Here is a 15,823-nt window from a genome sequence, read left to right as displayed (position 1 = left end):
GCCTGCTGCATGGTTCCAGTGAAGCTCAACGCAAACTGGAGGAACAGCACCTCATCTTCCGACTAGGCACTTTACAGCCTTCCGGACTGAATATTGAGTTCAAAAATTTTAGATCTTGAATTCTGTCCTCCATCCCCCACCCCTTTCCCGTTTCTTCCCCCTCCTTTTTGTTTTTGTTTTTCCCAATAATTTATATAGATTTTTCTTTTCCCACCTATTTCCATTATTATTAAATGTATTTCCACCCATTGTTTATTTCTACCTTTTAGTATTTCCCCACCCACACTAGAGCTATCTGTACCTTATCTGTCCTGTCTTCTACTCTTAATTAGCACATTCCTTTAGATAATATCACCAGCTTCAACACCTCTTTGTTCTTTTGTCTGTGACGTCTTTTGGTTATCTCCACCTATCACTGGCTGCTTGTCCCAACAAACACCAACCCCCCCCCCCCCCCCCCCCCCCCCCCCCCCCCCCCCCCCCCCACCCCTACCCCCTTAAACCAGCTTATATTTCACCCCTTTCCTATTTTTAATTAGTTGTGTCGAAGGGTCATCAGGACTCAAAACATCAACTGTGATCTTCTCCGCTGATGCTGCCAGACCTGCTGAGTTTTTCCAGGTATTTCTATTTCTGTTTTTGTTTAGTGTTTCCTGCTTTTCGATTTCAAACCTGCCAACCGGGTTGAACCAGCGTGATTTTAGTGCGGAGAGTCTGGCCCTTTCTCCGTGCGCTGAATCTGGAAAGGTCGGGAACGATTCTCAAGCTCACTGTACACGGTGTAGGGGAGTAGGGGTGGTTGTGTGTGGGGTGGGGTGGGGGGGTGGTTGTAGGGGAGGTGGTTGTGTGGGGGGGGGGGTGGTTGTTTAGCGGGGGTCGTTGTGTAGGGGGGGACGGTTGTGTGTGGGGGGTAGTTGTGTGGTAGGGGTAGTTGTGTGGTAGGGGCAGTTGTGTTGGGGGGTGGTTGTGTGTGGGGGAGCGGTTGTGTGTGTCGGGGAGCGGTTGTGTGTGTGGGGGTGCAGTTGTGTGGTGGGGGTGGTTGTGTGTGTGGGGGGTGGTTGTGTGTGGGGGCGCTATAGTGTGGGGGGGGCAGTGTGGGGGGGTGGTTGTGAGTAGGAGGCGGTTGTAGGGGGGCGGTTGTGTGTAGGGGGGCGTTTGTGTGTGGAGGGGCTGTTGTGTGAGGGGGGTGGTTGTGTGTGGTGGGGGTGGATTTATGGGTGTGGTCATTGGGGGTGGGCGGTTGAGTGTTGGGGCAGCGGTTGTGTGTGGGGAGGTTGTGTTGGGGGGTAGTTGTGTGGGTGTGGTGTTTGTTGGGGGGTTTTTGTATGTGTTGGGGGGGGTTGTCAGTGCATCCGAAGAGCTGCCAGCAAGAACCCCAAACTGCTTGGTCACCGGGCTGTGTGTAAATTCTAGCCACCCCCCCCCCCCCACCCCCCATGGGTTGCAGGGGCTGCAAAAGGTGCCCCAAAGCTGTCGAGGTAAAACCTTGCGGCCTCCCTTTCAAGCTCACAGGCTCCTCACTTGATCGGGTGCCGAGCCCGAGGCCTCTGATCCCTCACTCAGCCAGGGTACATCGGCAGAGTGACAGGCTGGGCGCATACCGCTGCTGCACCACTTGGGCTGTCCCTCAGAAGGAGACACAAATGGGTCATTACCTGAAGAGGGAAAATTTGCAGGGCTGCAGGAGAAAGCGGGACGAGGTGGGAGAGAGAGAGCCCAGCACTGATATGATGGGCTGAATGGCCTCCTTCTCCACTGTAACTATTCCACGAGTCTATGAGGGCACTGGGGAATGGTGGCAGTTCAGAGGAAGGCCCACAAAACAGGAGGACACTGGACAGGGAAGCCCTTTAAAGGTGCAAGGATCAGAAAGTATTTACACCTGAATTTCCTCCCTAAGAAATTCTCCTGTGTTGTATATTTCTTTTTTTGTTAATTTACAGACTTGGGCGTCGCTGGCTAGACCAGCATTTGTTACCTGTCCCTAATTGCCTCTTGAGAAGGTGGTGGTGAGCTGCTTCCTTGAACTGCTGCAGTCCCATGTGGTGTAGGTACACCCACAGTGCTGTTAGGGAGGGATTTTGACCCAGCGACAGTGAAGGCGATATATTTCCAAGTCAGGATGGTGTGTGGCTTGGAGGGGAACTTGCAGGCGGTGGTGGTGTTCCCATCTATCTGCTGCCTTGTCCTACTAAATGGTAGCAGTCGTGGGTTTGGAAGGTGCTGCTAATGGAGGCTTACACCGGTGAGGTTAGTGAGGAAATCTACCCTTCCAAGAATGTGATAAAATATATCAGATACCACTGCAGAGAAGACCGAGTCTTAGAGTCTAGTTTAACAATGTTACTGTAAATCTCAATTTGTCACAATCAGGTATTGCCAAACTCGTGTATTCTGACTGGGAAGTGGACAGGGGCCTCATACTAGCTGGGTGGGGTTACTGCTTGCATTTTCTACCACCCTACCAGAATCAACACACGTTGCTCTCTCACCCAGTAGATCATTCTGTGGCAGCCATTTCATCAGCTTGGTATTTGATGCCAGCGTCGAAGGTTTTTCTCCAACGTATCTCCACAGGACCTATCACCAAAGAGACAACATTCCAATAATCAGTTGCCAGATCAACCTCAGTTCAGCGGGTAGCACTTTTGCCTCGGAGTCAGAAGGTTCTAGGTTCAAGTCCCAGGATTCAAGCACAAAATATTCAAATCTGACTTCCCTGTGCAGCACTAAGGGTGTGGCTGCATTGTTGGAGATACTGCCTTTCAAATGAGATATTAAATCCAAGGCCCCATCTGCCTGCTGAGGTGAATGTAAAAAATCCCATGGCACTGTGTCAAAGAACAACAGGGAAGTCTCACTGGTGTCCTGGTCAATATATATCCGTCAACAAACATCATTAAAACATATAATCCGCCATTATTGCATTGCTGTTCATGGGAGCTTGCTGTGTGCAAATTGGCTGCCGTGTTTTCTATATTACAACAGTGGCTACACTTCAAAAGTAGGTCATTGGCTGTAAAGCACTTTGGAACATCCTGAGGTCACACTGTATGAATGTAAGTGATTTTATTTGCCCCCCTCATCTGTCCCTACCCAATTCAGTGCATTATTTTGGGTAAATCCACACAAATTCTCCAGTTGTGACCTTTGAAGCTATAACATTGAGCAGCAGACTTCTGACAAGTTTCAGTCAACATTCAAATGAATCTTCACAGGTAATTTCTTAAAGGCTGCATTACAATACAAAGCAGATTATCTGTGTAATGTTTGGAAATAGTACCAAGACACTGTCATCATATTTTCCTCTGTGACAATTAGAATGAAGACGTAGGTGGGAGTAAACAAGGTGAGTGGAAAGCGGTACCAAAATTTCAGGATTACTAGGCACATACAGCCTTCCATCCTCATTGAGTTTGAGGAGATTCTCCATGAGCACATGATCAATCCTCTGTCATTTTAAACACCCTTCTATCTTCGAAATACAAGGAAATGCACGCCACGTTTATTCAACCCATTGTCATACTGCATCCTGCCAAAGACATTCCTCCTCCCCGTTCAGATATTTCGTGCCCTAAGAGGGTGTTGGCGACCATGGACTTATGCAGTATAGCTGACCACCTCCTGTGGTCATCTAGCCCTGAATTGGGACTTGGACCCAGAGCTGCTGGCCTAGAGGTAGGTACGCAGCCAATGCATCTCAACACCTCCTCATCCAAATCTGCCATCCCTTCTCCCTCCTTAACTGCATCTATTCTCTTCAACCACTGTCTGTGGTTGACCTTTAGCTTTCCCTCCACCTCCTCTCCCCTAACTCTGCACTTACCTAAAAACTGACCACCTCCAATATCTCAGTTCTGATGAAAGGCCATCAGTCTGAAACATTAACACTGCTTTTTCTGTCTGCAGGCCTGAGTGTTTCCTGTATTACCTGTGTGCAAAATGGTGTTGCTTTGTTGCTGTTCCAAAGCTGGTTCTAATGCCGAAGGTATTCACAAAAACTAATCCAGATCTGTCTTGGCACTAAAGCCCGGTTGAAACCATGCGTGTAAAAATGATAGAGCATTTAGCAGGAAGAAGACACAAAAGGAAGGGAGTTCAGGATTCAAAGTCAGGCCTGGAATTAGCATTGTTGAAGGCAAATCACTACAGCCCTGATCAAAACAATATCGCCTTGTCATCAGTCCCATGTAATGGGGTGCATTAGTGCACCAGGACCTGGAGGAGTTTGCTGCACAAAAGCATAAAGGGCGTTAAGTTGTACAAGCTAGGTCGACTACAACTAACCTTGAATGGTGAGGCTTTGCTTGAAGGCCATTATGTGTTAAAACATGGATGTACTCTGGGGGAGAGAGAGGGGCTAATTGGATAGCTCCTTCAAAGAGCCATGCATGATGGGCCAAATGGGCTGCTTCTGTGCTGGCTCGTTTTATGGCCTAGGTTTTCCAGCTCTGCTGTGACAGGGGCCCCATTGCCGGGAGTGTGGCAGGCCAGCCAAAAGGCGATTGGCTGGGACCAGATGATCCCCAACAGTGGGCTAGAAAATCTCACCCTATGAGAGTGTGCTCTTTGCTCCTCTTGGGGTGCATGCTCTCCCCAGGTTCTGTGATTTCTTCCAGATCGCTCCCAATAGACCTGACAGATAAAGATCCCTCAACCATATTGCCCAATCTTTCTGGTCCATATAGATACAAAGCTGCAGAAGGAAGGGTTTTAATATGTGAAGCTTATGTGAAGCTGCAATGAATGGACACCTGATACTGCATTTAGCTAACATTAATCTATTGTTCGAGTGTTCGTCACCACCTCTATATGGAATCACCTTCTGAGGAATTTGACCCAGTGCTTCTGCAACCAGATTGGCTGTTGCGATTGGCATGCCTGACACCATTGACCCTAAGGAGAAGATCACAGCTCCATGTTCTCCAGAACTGTTCATAAATTCTTCTAAACCCTGCAGAGAAACAAAAAGGAGAGCAAGATGAATAAATGGTCGTTTGGTGCTACAGAACTTGCGTGTTGCTGAATTAAGGTACACGTCGAAGTTTTCGTCTTGTGTTCATCAGGAAACTCGCAAGAATGCCAACATAAGGGGAAAAACAACGATTTATACTGTATGCGAAGAGAGTGCTGACTGGGTAGTGGCAATGCCTTGCAGAATGCACCAATGATAGTGACTGACAGTTAACTGCCAACCATTGCTTGAAATTTAAATCAGGCAGCTTGAGCTTGATTGGCCAAGACATTGCTCTGAGGATTGAGTCAGCGAATGGCTGTCAATTATTTTGTTTAGCTGGAAATTTTCCCTCATATTGGCATTCTTGCAAGTGTCCTGGTGAGTGCAAGATGTAAAGCTTTGACATATCTCTTTTTTCAGCATACTCACTATGAGTATTTAAATATGAGTGACTGAAATGCCGGCTCCATGACAATTAGGTCTAATTATGTTGATTATTTATGGTTGATCCAGGAAACCTTACTGATGCCAAGATGGACGATGATGAAACAGTGATTTATGGGATCTGTTGTTGACACTATCCACAAGGAGGTGATATAGATAATGTTGTCGAATATCCTGTAAAACAGAAGCTGCAAGTGAGAATATTCATATTTCCACACCCTCCTGGTGCCAAGTTACACACAAATTTCATGCCAATTTCATTGGCATAAGCCAGAACATAAAAATGGGTGTAGCTTGGCATAAGTGGTCAGTGTGGTTTGGACATTTTTGGAACATAACCAATGGGCCTTCAGAGTGTTGGAGTGAAGAACTATAAAAGTGGGGTGCAAAGAATGTGCACCATACTAAGGCTGGGGAGAACGTAAGAAATAGAAGCATGAGTAGGCCATTCAGCCCCTCAAAAGCCCACCTACTTGTGGATTGGTTCTGGAGAGAGATGCAGTGGTTTTTGTCGAGGTTCATCCCGAGCAGTTCTGTGACACAGGACTCTGTGCTCCAAGGGCTGTTCTCAGGGACACACACCGAGACAAACATCAACTGCAGCTGGAGGATCACCAACTCGGTGAAAGACGCTCTTTGGTCTGTCCTGAAACTTGTTGGTCTTCCAGTGCAAAGAGTTGTCCCTGACTGGGTGTTGCAGACTGGCACATTCCAAGGTCCAGGACTACGTGCTGAGGGACGCACTAAAGCTTGGGGCAGCCGCCGCAAAGGCGCAATGGGGAAAGGTCTCTGTCTAAGACCTTACAGCCATAGTGCACAGAGGGGCTGGGAGTTGTATAGAAACCTCGGGCTGTATGACTCACATTGAATGTATGCAGTGAATGCTAAAGGTATCGTAATTGTATTGAAGCACCTCAGAGAGCAACATGATGTATTTTGTCAACTTAAAGACCATTGCATTTTGTGTAATGACCATTTTGAAATGTCATTATTATTGGATTGAAGCACCTCAGAGTGCAACAGGATCAACCAGTAGATAATCCGAATATCATTGCACTTTCTGTAACAACCATTTTGAAATGTTTTGTAATGTTCTTTTAGACATTTTATTAACAAAGTATACTTTTGCAAAGCAAAATTCAGCCCCTCAAGCCTGCTCCATCAATCAATACAATCATGGCTGGTGTTCTAATCTACCTGAACTCCACTTTCCCACCCACTCCCCATATTTCTTGAATTCCATGAGAGATCAAATAATTTGTCTATCCCAGCCCTAGATATTCTCAAAGATGGAGCATCCACAAACCAAATCCAATGATTCGCAGCCCGTGCAGTGAAGGAATTTCCCCTCATCTCAGCTCAAATGATCGAGCCCACTTATCCTGAAGCTGTTCCCCAGCCAGGGCAAACAACCTGGCAGTGTATGATGACTGTCAGGCAGCTCTCTATCGGTGTGTTTTTCAGTTCAGTCAGTCAAATGACTCAGCGGAAAATCCTCCATTGCCTCCGACTTTTCCTTTGTGCTGGTGGCTGCTGCTGATTGACAGGAGAAGCTGCCAGGAGGGGAGGACTTTAACTTCATGGAGTGGCCTGCAGTCCTTAATGGGCGGAAGGGGGTAGAGGCTGATCAGACCTCCAGCATTGCTCCCTCGCACACCCCCTCACGTCACCAAGTTCCAGCACTCATGTGCAGCCAGGTGGTGGGCATGGACAGAGCTGGCAGAGGCTTTGAATGAGACATCCTTTGTTCTCATGATGGTTCCACAGTGTTGCAAGAAATTCAATGACCTGACCAGGGCAGGGAAAGTAAGGTACTCCCCTTTCTGCTTCACTCACTGTTGGCCCCACACTTATAAGCTGATAAGAAATCAAGAAACAGGAGCATGGGAGAAGGCCATTCGGCCCCTCGCGCCTGCTGCACCTTTCAAAATACGGTTGATCTTTGACCAATTCCTTTGACATGACTGGGTCAAAATCCTGGAAATTCCTTCCTAACGGCACTGTGGGTGTACCTACACCACATGGGCTGCAGCAGTTCAAGGAGGCGACTCACTGCCATCTTCTCAAGGGCAATTAGGGATGGGCAATCATTGTTGGCCCAGCCAGCGATGCCCAAACATGAATCAATAATCAAAAAAATGGACCCAGGCTACTCCCAATCTACTTTATTGCAATATACTATATCAGCACTCAGAGTTACATTAAGTACAACATGTAACTAACAAATCAACCTAAGCGAAATGCCACTGAGTAACAGAATCTCAAATATAAGATGGTGGCAATGATACTTTGATAATGCTTCAGGTGTAAAGGGAAGTTACAGAGCACAATAAGAAGTGGATCAGTGTCCGTCAATACATAGATAAATTACCAAAGAGCAAGTTTGGAAATGAAAATAGCACTGACTACCGTTGCTGACATAAATGTTTATTTTCTCTTTCCATTTACACCAGTCTTGTCCATACCTGTGGTAAGGGTTTCCTGTCCTTGCAGTTAATGCCTCCAACCAGCACCATATTTGGCATCAGAGGTCTCGGATACTCGAGCGTGAAGTCGTGCCTCATCAGCCAGATGGAAGTTTGACTCAGCAGCTGGACCAGTGTCACATCTCTCTGAAGGAACCTCTGGGCCAGCTCTTCAAAAGGTGAATATATGAACCAGCACAACAGCGGCTCCAGTAAGCTGAGCAGTACATTTTTCATCCTTTGCCGGAAGGTCATCCGATCGGTGTTCCCTGACAAAATCCTTGGCACGTAGGAGAGTGGCCGGGGGCATTGCGTCGCTAAATTATCCAAGCCGCAAGGCAGCCCCCGCAGCAGGTTGACCGTGGGCAGTGAGAGGTTCTCTGCAATAATAGTGCCACAGGGGACAAAAGGGTCAGTCAGTAAAGCGTCATACTTCTCTTCCGCCAACTCCTTCATGAGCTCCGTGTTAAACAGCAGGTGCTCGCAGATGCTGTGGAAGAACTGACTGACTTTATTCACATGCTGCAAGGTTTTATGAACCCTCTGGTAGAATGTTCCACTGTAAAAACCCATCTCTGTTAGGCTCTCGTACAACTCTTCCACCTCAGCTTTGCTGAAAGCAATGGAAAACGTTTTGCTGCTGTAGTTGGAGGAGGGGGTGATCAGCAAGTTGTTTTCAGGATAGACCACTATAATCTTATGCCCTCTTCCATGGAGTTCCTTGAGTAGAATTTGCATGCTCAGCCAGTGGCTCCCATCAGTTGGAATAACCAGCAGCTTTCCACCTCCAGTGGGACCCCAGAAACATTGCAGACAAGCCAGCAGACATCCCAGCTGGTAGGTCAAAGCCATCTCTTGTGCAGTTTCTCAAATCCCTCTGTGGCAGGCTCAGTAACAGAGTCCAGCCTGAGCTCTCAGCAGTTATATATTGCCTACTGAAAATCCGTTAAAGTACGATTAACAGAGTCTGTGACTTCTGAGCTATTAATATTTAACACGACAGACACAATCACTTAATCACATTATCTCAGTTAATATGTTTAACCTTTGCTGAGCTGGATAGCTCAGTTGACAATAGCAGGCTGCAGTAATCTGATGTGTAATATACCTTCAAGAAGATAGTTATAATGGAAGATCACATGATCTTGGTATCCAATAGCAGAGTATTGCCGGCTACCTCAGTAGTTAGTAGTCTTTAATTCAGAGTCTGTAATGTAGAGACAGAGATGGAGTTGTAAGCACACAGGTGTAGCTGCTGAGTTCCTTTGAAAATAAGCAGAATGTGTTTCTTCTAAGAACTGTCTACTGAGCAACTCTGTCTATGGTACCAACTGAGTCATCCCGGAACAAGTATGCAACCCAGAATCTTAAGTCCCAGCAGACCAGTGACTAGGATGGAACACAGGGTCACAGCTTTGATCCCCATATAGGCCATTGATATTCCAACTCAATCATTAGGGGGCACTCCTTAGGGAGTGGGAACAAGAGACCTGTATGGCATGTTTTCTTGCTGCAGGCAGGATGCCCATGCTGGGACCTCAACTATTCTCCATATTTACTAATGGCTCAGGTGATAGGACAGAAAGTCACATAAGCAAATTTGCCACTGACACAAAGGTATGCAGCGTTGGAGTGCTGCTTTGGGCTGCATTTGATTGCATAAGTTGGAATTTGGTGAAAAAAGGGACTTTTAAGGATTAATTTCTATCCAAAGTCTAGTCTTTCTTTAATTTAGCAACTAGCTACAAGTTGCTCTTTGAGCTGGGAGATGGTGAATTTTAGTCCAGCTTTAAAACAGGGGTTATACGGGCTCTGCTTGCAGCTGCAGCTAGTTAATTATTTAACTGGTTTAAACAGGTATTCAGAAGGTAGATTCAGATAGCATGACAGTGGATAGGCAATGGATAATATTTAAAGAACAAATGTATGCATCGTAACAGTTAATAATTCCTTCCTGGTGCAAAAGCACAAGAGGAAAAGCAGCCCAACTGTGGTTAACAAAAGAAATTAAGGATAGTGTTCGATCCAAAGAGGATTCATATAAATTTTCTAGAAAAAGTAGCAAGCTTGAGGATTGGGAGCAGTTTAGAATTCAACAAAGGAGGACCAAGAGATTGGTTAAGAAGGCAAAAATAGTCTATGAAAGTAAACTTGCAAGGAACATAAAAGTGGACTGTAAAAGATTCTATAAGTAAGGAAAAAGAAAAAGATTAGTGAAGACAAATGTAGGTCCCTTACAGTCCGAAATGAATTTACAAAGGAGATCAAGGAAATGGCAGATCAATTAAGCAACTACTTTAGTTCTGTCTTCACAGAGGAAGACACAAATAACTCCCCAGAAATGCTAGGGAACCGAGGGTCTGGCGAGAAGGAAGAATTGAAGGAAATTAGTATCACTAAAACAATAATGCTGGAGAAATTAATGGGACTGAAAGCTGATAAATCCTCAGGGCCTGATAATCTACATCCCAGGGTACTAAAGGAGGTGACCATGGGAATAGTGGATGCATTGGTTGTCATCTTCCAAAATTCTGTAGATTCTGGAACAGTCCCAGCAGATTGGAGGGTGGCAAATGTAACATCACTGTTTAAAAACGGAAGGAGAGAGAAAACAGGGAATTACAGACTGGTTAGCCTAACATCAGTAGCAGGGAAAATGCTAGAGTCTGTTATAAAGGATGTGATAACAAGACAGAAAATATCAACATGATTAGACTAAGTTAACATGGATTTATTAAAGGGAAATCATGTTTAACAAATATACTGTACTTTTTGAGGATGTAACTAGCTGAATAGATAAGGGAGAATTTGGATTTTCAGAATGCTTTTGATAAAGTCCCACATAAGACATTAGTGTGCAAAATTAAAGCACATAGGATTGGGGGTGATATCTTGGCATGGATTGAGAATTGGTTAGCAGACAGGAAATAGAGTGTAGGAATGAATGGGTCTTTTTCACAATGGCAGGTGGTGACTAGTGGGGTACTGCAGAGATCAGTGCACGGCCCCCAGCTATTCACAATATGTATCAGTGATTTGGATGGGGGAACCAAATGTAATATTTCCAAGTTTACTGACTACATGAAACTTGTGGGAATGTAAGTGGCGAGGCTGTTAAGAGGCTTCAAGGTGATTCAGACAAGTTGAGTGAGTGGGCAAATACATGGCAGATGCAGTATAAAGTGGATAAATGTGAAGTTAGCCACTTCGATAGGAAAAACAGAATGACAGTATTATTTAAATGATGATAGATTGGGAAATGTTGATGTACAAAGGGACCTGGGTGTCCTTGTAAAACAATCACTGAAAGGAAGCATGCAGGTGCAGCAAACATCTAAGAAGACAAATGATCTGTTGACCTTCATTGTGAGAGGACTTGAGTACAGGAGCAAGGGTGTCTTACTGCAGCTGTACAGCGCCTTGGTGAGACCATACCTGGAATATTGTGTGCAATTTTGGTCTCCTTACCTAAGAAAGGATATACTTGCCATAGGGGGAGTGCAGTGAACTGATTCCTGGGATGGCAGGATTGTCGTATGATGAGAGATTGGGTCGACTAGGCCTGTATTCACTGGAGTTTAGAAGAATGAGAGGTGATCTAATTAAAACGTATAAAATTCTGACAGGGATGGACAGACTGGATGCAGGGATGATGTTTCCTCTGGCTGGGGGTGTCTAGAACAAGGGGTCACAGTCTTAAGATATGGGGTAGTCCATTTAGGGCTGAGGTGAGTAGAAACTTCTTCACTCAGAGTGTGGTGAACCTGTGGAATTCTCTACCATAGGAGGCTGGGGAGGCCAAGTCACTGAATATATTTAAGAAGGAAAAGATAGATTTCTGGACTCTAATGGCACCAAGGGATATGGGGAGATCGCGGGAATGTGGCGTTGAGATAAAGGATCAGCCATGATCATATTGAATGGCAGAGCAGGCTTGAAAGACCTATTCCTGCTCCTATTTTCTATGTTTTTATTGTGTGCAATGTAGATAGAAGCATAACATTACAAAGAGATATGAACAGATTAAATGAACAGGAGAAAAAAAATCAGTGACCATTGGATTTGCATGTAAGCAAATGTGAGGTCACCCACTTTGGAACTAAAAAGATCAGAACAAGGGACTTTCTAAATGGTAGAAATCTAGAAACAGTGAAGGTCCAAAGAGACTTGGGGCACTATCGTCACAGATTTGCCCAAAGTGTTGTAGTGGGCAAGAAAAAAGTCGTTTCAGCTGCCTGTCACAGTGACCGTATCGTCCCATTCCCACCTCATTATTTATGTAGCCACAGGAAACACGCCCGCTCGCTGGCAGGCAGCCTCCAATTCGCTTCTCACGCCGTAACCTCACTGCTTCCTCACTCCAGGCGCCATTTTTAAACTGCAGCCGCATGCACACCTCCCAATGCTTGCAGCCCAGGAGGGTTTTGGTTTTCAGAGGTATGGACAAAGGATATTCCATAAGACATAGGAGCAGAAATTAGGCCATTCGGCCCATCAAGTCAGCTCCGCCATTCAATCATGGCTGGTAAGTCTCTCAACCCCATTCTCCCTGTTACCTTTGATCCGCTTACCAATCAAGAACCTATCTATCTCGGTCTTAAATACACTCAATGACCTGGCCTCCACAGCCTTCTGTGGCAATGAATTCCATAGATTTACCACTCTCTGGCTAAAGAAGTTTCTCAACATCTCTGTTCTAAAAAGTCTTCCCTTTACTCTGAGGCTGTGCCCTCGGGTCCTAGTCACTCCTACTAATGGAAACATTTTCCCCACGTCCACTCTATCCAGGTCTTTCAGTATTCTGTAAGTTTCAATCAGATCCCCCCTCATCCTTCTAAACTCCATCGAATATAGACCCAGAGTCCTCAAACATTCCTCATATGTTAAGCCTTTCATTCCTGGGATCATTCTTCTGAACCTCCTCTGGACCCTCTCCAGGGCCAGCATATCCTTCCTGAGATACAGGGCCCAAAATTGCTCACAATATTCTAAATGTGGTCTGACCAGAGCCTTATAAAGCCTCAGCAGCACATCCCTGCTTTTATATTCTAGTCCTCTCGAAATAAATGCCAACATTGCATTTGCCTTCCTAACTACTGACTCAACCTGCAAGTTAACCTTAAGAGAATCCTGGACTAGGACTCCCAAGTCCCTTTGCACTCCAGATTTCTGAATTCTCTCCCCATTTTGAAAATAGTCTATGCCTATATTCTTCCTACCAAAGTGCATGACTTCACACTTCCCCACGTTGTATTCCATCTGCCACTTCTTTGCCCATTCTCCTAACCTGTCCAAATCCTTCTGCAGCCTCCCCGGCTCCTCAATACTACCTGTCCCTCCACCTATCTTTGTATCATCTGCAGACTTAGCCAGGATGCCCTCGATTCCTTCATCTAGATCATTAATGTATAAAGTGAAAAGTTGTGGTCCCAACACTGACCCCTGTGGAACTCCACCAGTCACCGGCCGCCATCCTGAGAAGGACCCCTTTATCCCCACTCTCTGCCTCCTGCCAGACAGCCAATCTTCTATCCATGCTAGTACCTTGCCTCTAACACCATGGGCTCTTATCTTACTGAGCAGCCTCCTGTGCGGCACCTTGTCAAGTGCCTTCTGGAAGTCCAAGTAGATAACATCCATTGGCTCTCCTTTGTCTAACCTACTCATTACCTCCTCAAAGAATTCTAACAGATTTGTCAGGCATGACCTCCCCTTGATGAAACCACGCTGACTTTGCCTGATTTTACCATGCACTTCCAAGTATTCTGAAATCTCATCCTTAATAATGGACTCTAAAATCTTACCAACGACCGAGGTCAGGCTAATCGGCCTGTAATTTCCCGTCTTTTGCCTCACTCCCTTCTTAAACAGGGGGGTTACATTAGCGATTTTCCGGTCCTCTGGGACCCTCCCTAACTCCTGTGATTCCTGAAAGATCACCACTAACACCTCCACTATCTCTTCAGCTATCTCCTTCAGAACTCTGGGGTGTAATCCATCTGGTCCAGGTGATTTATCCACCTTCAGACCTTTCAGTTTTCCTAGCACCTTCTCCTTGGTCATGGCCACCATACTCGCCTCTGCCTCCCGACTCTCTTGAACTTTGGGGATGTTACTCGTGTCTTCCACTGTGAAGACTGACGCAAAGTACCTATTTAGTTCTTCCGCCATTTCTTTGTTCCCCACTACTACTTCCCCAGCGTTATTTTCCAGTGGCCCAATGTCCACTTTTACCTCCCTCTTACCCTTTATATATCTAAAAATCTCTTGCAATCTTCTTTTATATTACTGGCTAGTTTACCCTCATATTTAATCTTCTCCCTCCTTATTTCTTTTTTAGTTGTCCTCTGTTGGTCTTTGTAGGCTTCCCAATCCCCTGGTTTCCCACTGCTCTTCACCGCATTGTATGCTTTCTCTTTAGCTTTTATGTTGTCCCTGACTTCCCTTGTCAGCCATGGTTGCCTTGTCCTCCCTTTGGTATGCTTCTTCTTCCTAGGGATGAATTTTTGCTGTGTCTTCCAAATTACTCCCAGAAACTCCTGCCATTGCTGTTCCACTGTCTTTCCTGATAGGCTTATTTCCCAGTCAATTCTGGCCAGCTCCTCCCTCATGTCTCTGTAGTTGCCTTTATTCAACCGTAATACCCTTATATCTGATTCCAGCTTTTTCCTCTCAAATTGCAGGGTAAATTCTATCATATTATGGTCACTTCTTCCTAAGGGTTCCTTCACCTTAAGCTCCCTTAACAAATCTGCCTCATTACACATCACTAAATCTAGAATTGCCAGTTCCCTAGTGGGCTCCACCACAAGCTGCTCCAAAAAGCCATCTCGTAGACATTCCACAAATTCCTTTTCTTGGGATCCACTACCAACCTGATTTTCCCAGTCCACCTGCATATTGAAATCCCCCATGATCACAGTAACCTTGCCTTTTCTATTTCCTGATTTATCTTGTGCCCCATGTCCTGACTACTGTTCAGAGGTCTGTACATAACTCCCATTATGGTTTTTTTACCTTTGCGGTTCCTCAACTCTACCCACACAGATTCTACATCATCTGACCCTACATCATTTCTTTCTATCGATTTAATTTCATTTCTTACTAACAAAGCAACCCCACTCCCTCTGCCAACCTGCCTATCTTTTCGATAGGATGTATATCCTTGGATATTTAGCTCCCAGTCCTGATCCCCTTGCAGCCATGTCTCCGTAAAGCCCGCCACATCATACCTGCCAATTTCAATCTGCGCCACAAGCTCATTTACCTTATTTCGTATACCGCATGCATTCAGATACAACACCTTCGGTCCTGTATTTCCTGTCCCCTTTCTCATTGTTGTCCCTTTATCTGATGTGCTTGAAGTTAGATTCCTAGCCCTTTCCAAACACTCTGTCCTATTTTGTGTTCTGGAGACTTTAATAACCTCTCCTGGGCTCTCTTTTCAGTTTTTTCATAATTTTCCATGAAGTTGAATCCACCCCCCCACATGCTAACCTGCTGCTTTGTTTCCCATTAGTCATACTTCTTGGAGTTTTACACTTCCCTCCCCCCTACTTTCTAGTTCAAAGTCCTGTTGACCACCCTATTTACTCTTTTTGCTAGAACATTGGTCCCAGATCGGTTCAGGTGGAGACCGTCCCAACGGTACAGATCCCTCCAGTTCCAATACTGATGCCAGTGCCCCACGAAATGGAACCCCTCTTTCCCGCACCACTCCTTTAGCCATGTGTTTACTTCCCTTATTCTCGTGTCCCTATGCCAATTTGCATCCAGAGATTATAACCCTTGAGGACCTGTTCTTTAATTTAGTTCTTAGTTCCTGATAATCCCCAAACAGGTCCTCTTTCCTAGTCTTATCTATGTTATTTGTCCCAACATGGACCACAACAACTGGATCTTCCCCCTTGCTCTCCAATATCCTTTCAAGCCGGTCAGAGATGTCCCTCACCCTGGC

At 45.5% G+C, this 15,823-nt stretch overlaps 1 protein-coding gene across 1 annotated transcript in view; it reads right to left on the bottom strand.

Moving 5' to 3' along the window:
• LOC121284736 (UDP-glucuronosyltransferase 1A1-like) overlaps nucleotides 1-8,718 on the bottom strand; it is a 12,349-nt gene extending 3,631 nt beyond the window's left edge. Inside the window, exons 1-3 of the mRNA XM_041200287.1 lie at nucleotides 7,867-8,718; nucleotides 4,823-4,954; nucleotides 2,493-2,580 (exon numbers count right to left, since the gene is read on the bottom strand). Coding sequence (XP_041056221.1) covers nucleotides 2,493-2,580; nucleotides 4,823-4,954; nucleotides 7,867-8,718 — 1,072 coding nt within the window. The remainder of the gene's footprint in view (nucleotides 1-2,492; nucleotides 2,581-4,822; nucleotides 4,955-7,866) is intronic.
• Nucleotides 8,719-15,823: the final 7,105 nt, after the last annotated feature.

The sequence above is a fragment of the Carcharodon carcharias genome, chromosome 12, assembly GCF_017639515.1.
Source record: "Carcharodon carcharias isolate sCarCar2 chromosome 12, sCarCar2.pri, whole genome shotgun sequence".
NCBI lineage: Eukaryota > Metazoa > Chordata > Chondrichthyes > Lamniformes > Lamnidae > Carcharodon > Carcharodon carcharias.
This window is presented reverse-complemented; position numbering and strand designations above follow the sequence as displayed.